The sequence below is a fragment of the Gymnodraco acuticeps genome, unplaced genomic scaffold (assembly GCF_902827175.1).
Source record: "Gymnodraco acuticeps unplaced genomic scaffold, fGymAcu1.1, whole genome shotgun sequence".
In the NCBI taxonomy this organism is placed as follows: domain Eukaryota; kingdom Metazoa; phylum Chordata; class Actinopteri; order Perciformes; family Bathydraconidae; genus Gymnodraco; species Gymnodraco acuticeps.
Window position 1 is genome coordinate 1,826,490 of NW_022989937.1, and position 15,524 is coordinate 1,842,013.

The 15,524-nt window shown below is 44.4% G+C and overlaps 1 protein-coding gene across 1 annotated transcript in view; it reads right to left on the reverse strand.

Moving 5' to 3' along the window:
• LOC117542388 (leucine-rich repeat and fibronectin type-III domain-containing protein 5-like) overlaps nt 1–14,919 on the reverse strand; it is a 36,763-nt gene extending 21,844 nt beyond the window's left edge. Inside the window, exons 1-5 of the mRNA XM_034210038.1 lie at nt 14,700–14,919; nt 6,392–6,520; nt 6,076–6,256; nt 4,112–4,267; nt 3,714–3,973 (exon numbers count right to left, since the gene is read on the reverse strand). Of these exons, the coding sequence (XP_034065929.1) occupies nt 3,714–3,973; nt 4,112–4,267; nt 6,076–6,256; nt 6,392–6,520; nt 14,700–14,896 (923 nt within the window). The 5' untranslated portion in view covers nt 14,897–14,919. The remainder of the gene's footprint in view (nt 1–3,713; nt 3,974–4,111; nt 4,268–6,075; nt 6,257–6,391; nt 6,521–14,699) is intronic.
• Nucleotides 14,920–15,524: the final 605 nt, after the last annotated feature.

The window sequence follows — 15,524 nt, forward strand, 5'->3', positions numbered from 1 at the left end:
TCACAGTTTTCCGAGGTTTCACTTTCAGTTACTTTAAGGTTAAGGCACTAAAACTATGCAGTTAGATTCAGAACTAATGATGTTGATGTTTAGGTTAAAAATGTAATGTTTAGCACATTACCGTCGTTACGTGACTTTGCTTACTAGCTACTTTTGGTCTTGGACGCAGGACTTTAAGTCGGTTCTTGGAAGAGTCCAGTTTTTGCTTGTCCCATAGATCCTCCAATCCCACCCAATACATGAAGAAAGATAGATGATAGGTGCTAATTACTTTTGTTTAAATAATAATTTTTGATGGATTCTCAACCACATGTACAGCTCTAAGTTATTTATTTTGTATGTACAATATTAAGAAACTAGAGGAAAATGTGCCTATTCACACTCAGATTCAATGATCTTTGAAAAAGTGCATGACTAAATTGAAATGGGAACAATCATTTTTGATGTCATTAGAATGATAAGCAATCTAAAATAAGGAGTGTCATGGTCACTGTGACCCTCCTCGATTACTGTTATTACAGAGAAGTGCTATGAAAAATGAATGAAGGGGAGTCTTTATTTTTCTTGCGACTAAGCTGAAGGCTCTCTGGCAATGTCTGTTATGAACTTAAGCAAACTCCAAATGATATGAAGTTCACTTTATTACGGAAGTGAGCTCCAAATGATGTAAAGTTCATATTTTCATGGAGGGGGAGAGACAAAAGATAGCAGCCCCAAGTCATGAAATTGAAAAATATAGGCTGGGTAAACTATCATCAGGTTATTACCAGAAGATACAAAAAAGACATTTTGCAGTTGAATACATTAAAATGGAAGCTGTTCAAGATGAGAAATGTCGGATGGGTTGACCTCTGACCCTGGATTTGTACCTTATATATGAACATGAAGAGGAGATCCAATAAGGGAAAGAGAATAATAGCACCTCATTGATTTTCTTTCGCCCCTTTTTCTCCCATAATTCCATATTTGAAAAACATAACATCTATCATGATTGGAAGCGTGTGACCAATATATATGCAAATTAAGTAATCATCGTCTCCCCGACCTGCTCTTGATTTGAGTTATATCTCACACAGGCTCCGCCCTCTACTGGACTCTATGGGTACTACCTCTTAATCATACTATGCGAGCATTCATCAACTGAGATATCCGGCCCCCTGGGGCGGGCCTACCTGAATGTGCACGCAAGCGGTGGTCTGGGGCCACTAGGATGACCCTCTCCAGGAGGGGGAGAATGAGGCGTACCGGTGGAAAGGCATAGAGCAGCTTCCTTGGCCGTGTGCAAACGCGTCCACCCCCAAGGGCGGATTGTCTCGCCGAGCCATGGAAAACCACAGGGTACAGTGGCTGTTGCACCGGCTGGCGAAGGGGGGCTGACACCGAAAGGGCCAATTTTCTACTGAGGCCATTGAAAGCTCCGCCTGTGCTTATATAACTAGGGTTACAAAATACGTAATCCACCGTTTCATCCTCCCTAAAATGTTATCCTGATGTCGCTGTCCCTGTATTTCGTTGAACAGCCAGGCATTTAGAGGGGCTTGTAAACATAATGCTCAACTACGGGAATACAAATTGACAATGTGTATAATTGTTTCACTGTATTCTTTATGTTGTTCTTATATTTGTACGTTATATTATGAGGAATGCTGTATAATCAGAGATGGGGTCGTTACTAAAAAAAAGTAATATATTACATATTCCTTTAAAAAAAAAAAGCAATATATTACACTACTTCGTTACTCTCTACATAAAGTAACTCGTTACTTTACTCGTTACTTTACTCGCAGGGTCGGCCCGCCCCTCCCTACAGGCAGATCACGCAGACTGCTAAAGTTTCAAATGTTCTCTTTAGTTCAGTTTCCATTGTCGCATAAGACTGATCCAGATCCTGAATGTTTTCCTATCTGACCATGGCTGTCCTCTGTCTCCTGCTATCTGTATTTTGCGCAGTATATCTCTGAACGATGGTGATTCCACTGTGCAAATGGGCAACATGTCCTCTATTATGAAGGATACTACAAGCCTGTCCATCTCTGCTTTGGTTACCGGTCCTCCAAATTCTAATTTGTGTTGCTTCGGGGTCGGCGGCGGCACACTCACAACATCCTCACTCTGGGTTCGGGGATCCTTAGCTATTAGCTTCACCTTAGCATGTGTTCTTTGCAGGTGTTTCTTGAGGTTTGACGTGGTGTTTCCAGCAGTGGATAACAGCTTCTGGCCTGGACACAGTTTGCACCTCACCGTCACATTCCTGTCTATTCTTCGGACAAACTCAAAATAATGGGCATACCTCCACCCCTCGAAAGTTATCGCTGACTCAGCCATGTTTATGCAGCACTGCATGTGGAGATGTGGACGCGCAAATCGCGCAGATTACGTACATATAAACCTGCGGCGGAAACCCCTCTTGTCTGTCAGTGTGATTATGACTGATTTTAGTAAGTAACGGAGTAACGCGTGTCGGGGCAATGTTAGTAACTCTAGTGTGATTACTGAATTATAAAAATAGCGCGTTACACTACTCCGTTACCGACAAAAGTAATATTATTACCCACCCAACTCTGTGTATAATGTACCCAAAACATATGAGGTATTGTACCTAACGCTAAAAGTATATATAGAGTGTAAACCAGGATGAGTTAGGCCTGACGGACTGCAAAGATAAAGGTTTCAGAGTTTTTAGAAATGGGTCCCTCCAGGTATACAAAGAGCACAACTTTGCAAAAAAAACTAATGGAGTCATGAGTTTACGAAAACAAAGTGAAACTACTACAACACGTTGAAACAAATAGAAAACATGCAAACAATTGAGAAAAATGGGAGGAATAAAATAGTCCTTGGTCGAATATCAACTAAAGGAAACAAGTGTGTGTTGGCTATAAGAAGCACAAAAACAACCACTGTTTAGTTTCCTGGGTCTGCTAATGCTTTTTTTCTTTGGTGAAATAATGTTCTATAGCATCATGTGTGCACTTCTTTTCACCCTCTGTCTGAAAGCAGATCCCAGTCTGTTCTGATTGGTTAGCTGGCCGGTTCTGTTGTGATTGGGCGATCTCTTAGAGATGTACCAGAAATGTCCCGCTAGCCAATAGAAGTGCGAGTGTTACATAGTGATGTCACATTGTTACGGAAGTAAATAAAGGAGTACAATGGAGGCGATTCAGGCAGGGGGGGGGAGAGAGTGTTGGAGAGAAATCCCTAGGGAACACAGGGATTTTAGCCTTTGCAGACCATTTACATGCAATACAAACTATATAACACACTAAAGGAAAGGGAAATCCCCAAAAAGCATAATAGAGCCTCTTTAAGAATCTAATGCATACAATATTGAATGTGAAGCTGACCGTTGAGCGGCCAGACCAAGCAAGGAGGCAGAGGCAGAACGTCCAAAATACAACCCGGTGTGGGCATTTATTACTCTGGGGCGCATGACACAGCCTCAATCTGCTGTTCACGTGAGCAGTCACCAGCCACCAGGATCTCACACACCAAACAAAACTGGGGTTACGTACTGTAACCCAGCTTCTATGAGTATAGGCGCAGCCCTCTAAGGCTATCGCTATTGGGTAATCCCACTGCACGTGTGCAGCACTGACAGACTTAATCCACGCCCACCTATTATGTGGGCCCCACCTCCCCACCTCCGTATGACAAGACAGACCAAACTAAAACCGTGACATAAAACTAAGATCGTGACAAGCATAAAAACGTACCTGAGAGTAACTCTCTGGCCTTCAAGCACCCTCATCTCGTGGGAGTATCTTGTGATGAGTGGAGGTTCGCAGAGGAACTCCTCCTCAGGGACAGACCAGAAGTAGCGCCCAGAGAGTTGTTGAGGTGAAGCGCACGTCTCCAGGTCGTCTTCTCGGTTCAACCTCCGCAGCCACAGCAGCTCACAGTTACAGTGGAGAGGGTTCCCCCCGAATGACAACGCAAAAGAAGTGGCAGTCATGATCCCTGATGTTGCCAGAACCTGGAAGTGTGACACGATCTGAGTCAGATTACCCATATGCACTGGTAGTTGTCTAATTCAACCAGTTCTATTCAAATAACAATAATAGAGATTGAAAACATATGTTTCGGCCTGCTGCTTTCCAGAATTGGATAATACCTGTGCTCGTTGAAAAAGTGGGTCTGGTGGCAGCTTTTGGAGTTTATTAGAGGTGACGTCCAGCCGGTTGAGTTTCTGTAGCAGGGAAAATGTTCCCTCTGGGATGTAGTCCAACATGTTGTGGTCTAAACTCAACGTATGGAGGCTAATCATTCTCTGTAGAAAGAACAGAGAGCAAGAGTTAACTTTAGTATCACTTTGAAATGAGGAAGTAGAATAGGTTAAGAACGGATCTAGAGGAAAATGGTTTTCTTTAAGGTAGTACAATCCTGGTTATTGTCACTAAACTTTACATTTTTTAATGCATTCCTTGACAGTGGTGATATAAATGTTGAACTACAGTAAATAATGCTAACATGCACATTCTAAGGCAAGGCAAGTTTATTTATATAGCACTTTCCAACACAAGGCAATTCAAAGTGCTTTACAAAAAATGAAAGAGATTAAGAAAATGGCATTTAAAATCAGTCATTAAAAAGAAAAGCTAATAAAATAAACATTAAAAGAAAAAATACATGGATAAAAGTTACAGTGCAGTCAATTAAACATTAAAAGAAAAAAGTACATGGATAAAAGTTACAGTGCAGTCTAAGATATGAATAGTTCAATTAAAAGCAGCGACAAAAAGAAAAGTCTTCAGCCTGGATTTAAAAGTAGTCAGAGTTGTAGCGGACCTGCAGGTTTCTGGGAGTTTGTTCCAGATATTTGGAGCATAATAACTGAATGCTGCTTTACCATGTTTAGTTCTGACTCTGGGGACAGAAAGCTGACCAGTCCCTGAAGACCTGAGAGATCTGGATGGTTCATAATTTAGCAGGAGGTCAGAAATGTATTTTGGGGCCTAAACCATTCAGTGCTTTATAAACCAGCAGCAGTATTTTGAAATCTATTCTTTGACACACAGGAAGCCAGTGTAAAGACTTCAGAACTGGAGTGATGTGATCCACTTTCTTAGTGTTAGTGAGGACTCGAGCAGCAGCGTTCTGAATTAGCTGCAGCTTCCTAATAGATTTTTTAGTGAGACCTGTAAAGGTAAAGTTTAACTGAAAACAACAAAGCTATTGTGGTTACTCAATATACAAACAATGACTTACTTTGTTAGTAAAGTTTCATTTTAAAGTTAAATAGGTCAGAGATTGAAAGCTTACCCTGTTATCACTGTAATAAGTCATGATACTATATGAATTTTGTCAGATATTAATTTAGACTACTTTTTTCTGAGCTTTCTAACACATTTTTTAAACTGGGTTGTAAAGCAACCCCAACACATACACACCACACACCAGGCCGTGTAACAGTATTTAACACTAATAACTGCAAAACTATTTAATTGTTTTTAAATATAATTAACAGAAAAGTTTGGAAGAGAGGAAAATAACTGATAATCTTCTACTGCCACAAATGTTTTATCTATATACTACATATTATTATCTACAAATATATATATAATCAGATGTATCCCCTTTGAAATCACAGGAAATGTGTTTAGCAACTGTTATTTGCTTAGATTTGACTGTATTTAATTACAATTACACTTATTTTGTCATTTCATTTATTAGCTATTGAGCATGTAACTGCCTATTTATTGTGTTACTCCTCAACAATGACTACAGCACTTATTTATCTAACATCACTATATTTTTTAATTATCCTAAGTTGCAAAGTATGTTAGTAAGCTGATCCACAGAGACCCTGACATTTGCTTGTTGCCTGGCGAAGAACAAATTGAAAGTGTTAGCGCTGAAAATGTCTACAAATGAAGCTTCAGTGGAGCTTAATGAATAGTCCACATAATGGCCCCAGTTCAATCCAAAAGCCCTAAAGATCTCTTCATTTTAATTTCAAATAAATGGGCAAAAAGGTTTAATGGCCTTTTATCCCATTGTGCTTATGATTGGATTATTCCCATGGCCTCCAGCCAGTCAGGGTTTTGAAAGGCTGCAGCAGTTTAAAGAGATCCTGACCTGGATGGCCTCCCAAGGAATAGAGTCCAGGTTATTGTAGCTCAGGTCCAACTCTTCCAGTGCCAGCAGGTCGTTGAACGCTTCCTGGTGGATAACTACCAGCTGGTTGTTGTTCAGGATCAGGTGGTGGAGCTTCGACATCCCGCTGAACGTATCATTGGCTATCCTCGTCAGCCGGTTACTAAAAGAGAGAGAAAAGAGAATGTAGAAACTAAGAAAAACAGAACTTTGTAGCTTTGGAAGAATCTATGACACTTCCGATTTCTTAGGTGGATTTCATCTCATACCGCAAACACATCTAGGTTTATATACATACCTGTTAAGGTGTAAAGCTCTAAGGTTCTCCATATCGGCAAAGGCGTGAGATGTGATGAAGGAGATGGTGTTTCTGGATAATGTTAGGTCTACGAGCCGCGTCATGTTTGCGAAATCTTTCCTCTTCACACTGTGGACACAGATCAGCACAATTCACTTAGACAAAGACATATACCATGTGTGATTGGTACTAGAACAGCTTTTGGGTTAAGCAAGAGTTTTTGGTAACACAGACAATTCCAACAAGGCAGAACTTTGATTAAACAGACAATATGTAATTTTCCACAAGGGGTCTCTCAATTGAAATACAAACTAAAAACAGAGTTTGGTAACGTCCCCAGCCAGCATCTCAGTTAGCCTTTCTCACTTAGAATTTCTTCATAGTTTTTGGTCCAATCTGGAGCTGAGAAAATAGCAGCACCATGGTAAAACATTATAAAAACACAAAATAAATGTGTCAGGTTGGTCTGATACAGTCGTCTCAAGCTAACGTTTGCTCAGCTTCTTTATCTGATAACTTAAAGTGGACCTATCATGCTATATTTGAAACATATATTGTAGGGCCATACCTATATAAAACATGTCTGTGAATTTTTTTTTCAAAATACCAAACAGATCATGCATTTTAGCCATGCCTCATTTCGCTCTATTTGCTCTTTTCCAGCCCTGTTTTTGCAAGGGCTGATTCTGCTTTTGTGGCAGACTACAGCGCCACTTACAGGCCTGGCATATGTACTACAGCGTCTCCAGCGGTCTCTCATTCCCCTGATAGGTGGAGAGTTGCCCATATAGGCGGAGCACCCCTTTTCTGTTGTCAGAAAAATTCAAATAATAATCAGCTCCGTTGCAGCCCCGTTTTTTAGAGATTTGGGTATGGAGGAAAAGAGAGGGGGTTGTGTTTTCTGACACTTGGTGAGTTCCCTGGAACACCGGGGACACATATTCATGTATAAAAGACGTACAAAAGTGCATTTTGCATAAGATTCAGATTTCAGATCATTAAAATCCATTCAAGAGTTCAATAAGACCGAGATCTCATAAGAGTATCATAACAAATTAGTCTTAAAATTGGATACAAAGTTCAGTTATCACATCTTTTTGGGGTTTTGGCATATAACCGCAGGTTCTAAAAAGTTAAACACCACCATTTCAGGAGACCTTATAATACAAAACGCTACCTGGATTCAAATAACACATTTTCCATGTTAAACTGTTGGAAACGTTTGAGATGATGTAAGAACACCAATCAACACAATATATAACATATATTAACATATAACATTGAGTCTAGACAAAGGTGGTGTATCATTTTTGTCTTTGAATATTGTGTAAGAGGACTTTTATAGGAAAACTGTTTTAATATTCAAAAGCAAAAATTATATAAAACCTAATTCCCATATAGTACTCCTTTGATCCTGTGCAGTTAATTCAATATTTTTGAGCGTGAACAACTCTCTCCAAAGGCAACAATCCAGAGAACTGAGGCTTGAAACAGGGGGTTACGTATTGTAACCCTAGTTATATAAGCACAGGCGGAGCCCTCTACTGGACTATATGGGTACTACTCTCTATCATGCTGTGCGTGCTTTCACCTACTGAGTTTACGTAAACGTAGCCGGCCAATCGGGGCGAGTCTACCTGAATGCGCGCGCAGGCCCACAGTATATAAAGGCGGCTACACCCGCCGCCCACTATCCTATACACTCTTCAGCGAGCGGACTAGGAAAGACAGGGCCCCCAGGTAGAGGGCTCCGCCTGTGCTTATATAACTAGGGTTACAATACGTAACCCCCTGTTATATTTCACACAGGCTCCGCCCTCTACTGGACTCTATGGGTACAGTGGGCGGAGCCTCGATGTATACACGCCCTGTCATCCAACAATATCGACCCACCACACCGTCCCTGACCGGCTTTTGGCTAACATCCATTGCATCCCCACTTCCTACCAACAGGTTGTAACCTTAGAGAAGTTGGGGCCGCAATTTGGATAAGGCACACTCACACACGCTTACCTCGTGTAGAGTGTGCATGGAAAAGATCTGTGCGGAGACTCCGTCTGGAGCCTACCGCGCACCATGTTCCCCAGGTCCCTCAGGAGCATGGGAAAACATAAGTGCACCACATCCCCCACACTCCCACACGCTCCGTGTAGAGTGGGCATGGACAATAGTGAGGAAGGCTCTCCCAGCCTGCCTCCAGCCCTGTATGGGGCTGATTGCGCACCATGTCTCCCGAGTCCCTCAGGAGCATGGGAAAACACAAGTGCTTTATGTCCAGGGGGGGGGGGGGTCAGACACCTGCTGACCCACAGCCACTCCCCCTCTCACCAGTCATGCGTTGCCTCGGCAAGCAAAGATGACGAGAAGGAGCCAGACATGTCCAGGAGATAACATTTTATGAAGGAGCCTGGCGTAGACCAAGACGCCGACGTGCATATATCTTCTTCACTCATGCTGCTGAATAAGGCTGTTTGACACAGCCCGTGTAGAATGCGCACGGACCCCAGTGGGGAGGGCTCTCCCCGCCCGTCCATAGGCATGTGTAATGCACCCGCATAGCCATCCTGTTAGGCGCTTCTTGGAGAGAGCTTTTCTAGCCACACCATCCCCAAAGCACACAAACAGCTGTTCAGTGCGTCTAATGGCAGTCGTGCGCTCTACATAACATGCTAGCGCACGCACTGGGCAGAGGAGGTGCAATTTAGCCTCCCTGGCCTCAATATGGGGTGGAAGATTAAAGCCACCTAACTGAATAGCCCTTGACCTGAACGAACTCCTTAGGCTCTTAGGAGCAAAGGAGGGGTTCGGTCTGAGTGTCACCCCGCTACGGTCACCCCGGATTAAAAGGCAGCTTGGGTGCACCGACAGAGCGGTCAGCTCGGACACTCTTTTGTCCGAAGTCAAGGCAAGTAGCAATGCTGTCTTCCATGACAGTGCTTTCAGGGAGGAGAGCTCCAGGGGCTCAAATGGTTCTGTGACCAGAGCCTCAAGCACCAACGGCAGGTCCCACTGTGGGGCGGAGGCGTGCACTACTGGGCGCTGCCTCCTGACCCCCTGCAAAAAACGCGACATAAGCGGCTGACTGAAGGCTGACCTGCCTCCAAATCCCTCATGGCAGGACGAAATGGCTGCTGCAAACACCTTAATTGTGGAATGAGCCAGAGTCCTGTCCACCAGTATCTGTAAGTAGGTAAGAATAGAGCCCAGCGTGCATGACAGAGGCTCTAGACTCCTTCCTTCACACCATCGCCGGAATCCCGCCCACTTTGGCCTGTAACAGGCTGTGGTGGATTCTGCTCCTGCTGCTTGGATAGTCTGAATAACGTTGTCAGACAGCCCCACCTGTCTCAGCCTGTCCCTCTCAGGAGCCAAGCCTGGAGAGGTTGGCCCAGAGTGGGTAACGCCCCTATTGCCCCTGCTTCCTGAGACAGCGCTCCCCAGACCTGAGGAATAGCCCAGGGCTGGCCCACCATCATCTGTGTTACCCCGCGTACCACGGCGCCAGGCGGCGATCTGGGGCCACTAGGATGACTGACAGCTGCTCCCGCCTCACCCTATCCAGAAGGGGGGGGATAAGGTGCAGCGGTGGAAAGGCGTAAAGCAGCTTCCTTGGCCATGGCTCGTATGCAAATGCGTCCACCCCCAAGGGCGGATTGTCCCACCGGGCCAGGGAGAACCACAGGGCACAGTGGCTGTTGCGCCGATTGGCATATTGTCATACTGATATTTTGTACAAACTGTGAAGTCCACTGAGACAAATGTAACATTTGTGATATTGGGCTATATAAATAAACATTGATTGATTGATTGATTGGCGAACAGGTCCACCTCTGCTCTCCCGAACTGAGTCCAGAACTGCTTCACCACCTCCGGGTGAAGCCTCCACTCGTCTGGCAGGGGTCCGCCTCTTGACATGAGGTCGGCCCCCCCGTTCTCCCGTCCCGGGATGTGCAGGGCCCTTAGAGACAACACAATCTGTGAAACCCACAACCACAGGTTCTCTGCCCCGGTCAACAAGGCTATTGAGCGGACTCCGCCTTGCCTGTTGATGTACACCACTGTGGTGCGGTTGTCGCTCCTCACTAGCACATGTTTGCCCTGTATTAAGGGTTTGAAGTGCTGTAGGACCAGCATCACTGCTTGCCGCTCCAGGAGGTTGCTGTGCCGAGCCTCTGTCAGAGGCCAGCAACCACCTACAGCTCTCTCTATGCACGTCCCCCCCCATCCTGTCACTGAAGCGTCTGTAAAGACTGTGATATAGGAGGTCACTTGCCCCAGTGGAGCTCCCCTCCGCAGATTCTCTGGGGACCCCCAGAATCGGAGGTTGCTCTCTACTGAGGGGGGGATGATCACCAGACGTCGTTTGTGTCTTGAGATCTAAACGAAGGCCGGTAAGCCACCTCTGTATGCAGAAGTCCGAGTGGCACTACGGAGTGAGCAGCCGTCATGAGACCCAAAGTCTGCATGATGATCAAAGCTGTCACCGTCGCCCCCTGACACAGCCTGCAGACTGCCCGCAGCAGGGATGCCTGCTGCTTTCTGTCAGGGTGGCACGTAGTCTGCCTGCATCGAGCATCACCCCCAGATATTCTACCTGCTGGTGAGGTATGGGGGAGCTCTTCTTCCAATTGACCGCAACTCTTTTTCAACCCTACTTGGTTAGGTGTAGGATCAATTGGGTGAAACATTGCCCATTCCCTGGACCTGGCTATGACTATGAGGTCGCCCAGATAAAATAACACCCTCATGTCATTGTTCATGGTCCCGCAGCGGTTGCAGCGCCGTAGCGTGCGTGGGGATAGGGAGTAGATTACTCTGGGATAAATGCCATAGTTTTTACAAAATGCATTTTTCACACACACACAACACTCTAGAACTAGGGTTACAATACGTAACCCACGGTTCATGCAACAGGGCCTCTTTTCGACTTCCCGTTGAAAGGAAAGTCTCTTTGAAACGGACATTATGGTGAAAAGTGGAAATGTGGAGAGAGATTACTCTTACTCTGGGATAAATGCAATTGTTTTCACTGAATGCGTTTCTCACACACACATCACTCTCTCTTGAACCCGCACAGTGTTTTGACAGCACTTCGGTTTATTCCACTCACGTGCACGCTCCCACCTGCTGGCTCCTATACTGGAGTTTACAGAGGGAGCGGGGAGTGTGGGCCAGTGTTATTTCCTCTGGGGATGAGCAAGAAGCAGCCACGCTGCGACTACTCCTCACCCACGTAACCAATAGGCGCATTCACACCGCAGTACTTTTCCCACAAAGGTTCATGAGAACTTAGTTCATGAGAACTCTTTAGTTCTCATGAACTAAGTACAGATCGCGTTCACACCGGAATAAGTCCCTGGGGGAGGATTAGGCAAATGAAGCCGCTGACGTCACCTCTTCTTCTTCTGCTTTGGGTTTACTGGCAGGCCGCAAACCACTTCACGGCGTCTACTGCCGCCCAAAGTCCCCGGCCGGAAGTCCCCGGAGTTGGGGACTGGCTTCTACTGAAGCCTTCCGAGTAAATCGCCAGAACGCCGACACCTCCACCGCTCCCATGTTTTATTTTGTGTTGCCATAAGTTAGTCTCTCTGCGTTTCTGCGCTGGGCTAATGCTAATGCTAATACTGCTAATGCGAGGATAATAAAATGGCGGCTTCACAAAACTTTTTGGGAGTTTTACGGGGCATGGTTTGCAATCCGCCCAGCCAATCAGACATAGGAACCTTTTTCTCCCACGAAAGTCCCTGCTCTCTAGCAGGGACGGAAAAGGGGGTGAAAAGGTTCTCATGAACTAATTTTTGTCCGGCTCTTTTTGGTGTGAACGCAACATTTCGGAACTATATCGGAACTAAAGTGGGAAAAGTACTGCGGTGTGAACGCGCCTAAGGACATCGATCCAAAGAGCCCTTCCGTAAACACGGGGGCTCCCGGCCCGAGAGATCAACAACACGGTCCTTTTGGAAAGTGCCATGCGGCGTGATCCCTCACCGGGATATCACACGGCAGACAGCGGCAGCGGCCACGATCAAGCTACAAATAATCGCTCTGATCTGGTGAGGTGGGGGCATCTCCAGCAATGAGTGAGATGCCCAACACACCCGTGTTTATTTGCAGTCGCCTTGTCACGCGGTAGCGTGGCAGAGCTGTTTTCAGCTCCCTGCCCAGCCTGTTGCCCGCTGGGAGCAGCTGCGCTCCGCCGCCATGGTCATCACATAGGGCGGTGGACGTCCATGGACCGGACCCGGAAGTGCCCGACAACGGCAAACGGAGCCATCCGCCCCGCTGGAATGGGGACGTGAATGGCAACGCCTCGGCCATATCCTGGTCCCTCTAACACTCTAAGCAGAGGTGGTGGAGACCGGCGCCCGCGATCAAACCAGGGCAGGTGCATGGCCGAGCTTCCAGTAATGGTGAGTTAATTTTTCCTTCTAATCTTCTATTCTTCGTTCGTTTAACTCTTCGGTTGTCAGCTCGTCTGAAGAGAAAAAGGATAGTGGGCGGCAGGTGTAGCCGCCTTTATATACTGTGGGCCTGCGCACGCATTCAGGTAGGCTCGCCCTGATTGGCCGGCTACGTTTACGTAAACTCAGTAGGTGAAAGCATGCACAGCATGATAGAGAGTAGTGCCCATAGAGTCCAGTAGAGGGCGGAGCCTGTGTGAAATATAACTGCACTGCCATCAGCCTTGAGCTGCTCCATTGACTATGAACCCACTATGACTTCCTCTAGGGTAAGTGCTTTTTTCACACCTAAATTAGTTTTATTTCATTGTAGTGCTGGTGGGTAATGTGCTTGCATCGTCATAAAAAGCGCTCTGGGCGATGCCGCTCAGTCCAAAAATCCAGCAACGTATTAATCTCCGCCAAAGCAGCTCAGGGCTTCCTCGTCTGACGTCAGAGAGCAATGTCTCTGTTTCCAGCTTGGGAGAAAAATAGTTAATTCTCACACAATTAAACCTAACTTTCCAAGAACTGGTATATGTAGTTCTTGTGGTATTAGATATAGGTTGTTATTACTTGTCAATAAAGTCGTAATTCAGCTTTAAATTATTATTATAATTCAAACTGATTTTGAGAATATATTAATCACTCAATTATGTGGGTGTAAAGCACAAGAAAAGTATAATATTTTAAATAGTAACTTTGTGGGTGTTATAGTTGTTATAATAGTACCAGTATTCTAGTATTAGCTACGGTAGCTTTTCCTGCTTTCACTATTTTCAGTAGTTTTGTGGTTTGGTGAAAGGCATTAGCAGAGGAAGCTGTAGCATCCCTTACAGTAGGGATGATACAATGAACTAGTACTAGGCCCATTAGAGGTAATTACAAGTGGTAGGCTGGTAGCATAGCATTGGCAGGTGGCCAGACCAAAAATAGCACTGCCTTTTAAAAGCCAGTTTGAGTAATATAACCATGAGTTTGAAGGCTTATCTCAGTGTGAGAGCCTTGGATAAAACTAACTGCATTTCTAATTGTTAACGAATTTCCCTTCTAATTTTACAATTATATGTATTCTCAACCATTTACCATAAAATATATAAAGAAATTCCACTGCCCCTTTCAGAATGTGGCTAGCAAGTAGGAAAAGTAGAAAACACATCGGAGTGTTCTGTGACTAATATTGTAGATGGTTGTCTAATAAAACTTTAAAAAGTATTGAAATTACATTCAAAGTAAAGAATAAAGACTCTTTCAAGTGAGTTTCTACGATCTAGAAGTGACAAGGGAAGACGAAGCACCTGCTACAAAAAAATGGAAACAGGGATATTGTTACTTGATAGTTGCTACTAGCTAGTAACAAGCTAGCTGCTACCAGCTAATGGCTATTTGCTAGTAAAACTAGATTCACTAACACAACTGAAATATAAATCGGAAAATGATTTTACCTAGTGAAGTTTTGAAGAACATTTTGGACAGTTTTTAGCCACGCGTTAAGGGAAATTGTTGAGGTTGTTTTACAATAAAATGGATTACACATTTACATTTGATATGTAATGTGTGATTTGACACAGCATATTAACAAAAAAATATTTCATATTATTATTTATTTGTTTATCCTTAAAGACTCCAATGTTCAATAAACAGCCCGAATTTTGCCACGACACATTTTGACAATGTTCAACTTTTTTTGCTAAATGATCCTGGGAAACCTCTCAATGTCCAACCTGTGGTCTCATTGAAATTAATGAAGCTGTTTTCAAGAACATTAGTACTGGGAGTTGTTCTTGTGAGGTAGAAAAACCAAAAGCAACCTAGTATTAGCATTGAAGTACTAGTTCTCTTGGTGGTATCAGTGATGGGACTTTTACGTTGTGATAAAGTTGTCGGCCAGCCGGAGCTCCACCGTGTGCCTGTCGATGTTGGGCGGGACGAACAGAAGACCTTTCTTGGCGCAGAGGGTTGCCAGGTTCGGTGACAGGATCTGACACACGCAACGCTTCGGGCAGATCTGTGCCCGCACTGCCATGGCAACTGCCAGCATCACACACAGCAACAGCCTCTCCATGGTTTCCACCTCACCTGATGACGACACCTGAGACACAAAGCAAGAGAAAAATAGAGATGTTAACGCTATTGCACATTTTTTCACTCAATAGTTATTAAGCATCATAGAAGTCATACTGGGAATAAAAAGACATGTAATTACATTTGATGAGCAACAATGTTATTTCATCACCAAAATCATCATAAAAAAAAGTTGGAATTATAGCCCATTTATTGACATGGTGTTTTCTTTATTGTTTATCCTTTTTTATTTTCAACAGTCATATGATGACACAAAAAAAATTGCAACACTTCACAAAACATAGTGAAACGCACAAAGAGACTCGACACAACATTATATTTTTTTTTTTATATCATTAGGGCTCATGAACTGACAGAGGAATTTAGCAGGGAATTGCATTTTCTAGGGCCTAAACCAACCAAAAGTAGTTTTTCTTTGTGAATGTGCCCTATCTACGAAATTTGGTGGGAGTATGTATCACATAGAGACGGCAAAGATAGTCTCTTTGAGCGTGGCGGTAGACCCTACAGGAACTTGGCCATTTTGAATTGTATGCAGTTTTTCACAGGTGATGTACCTTAACAAACTCCTCCAACAGATCATCCAATTGACCTAACATTTGGTCAGT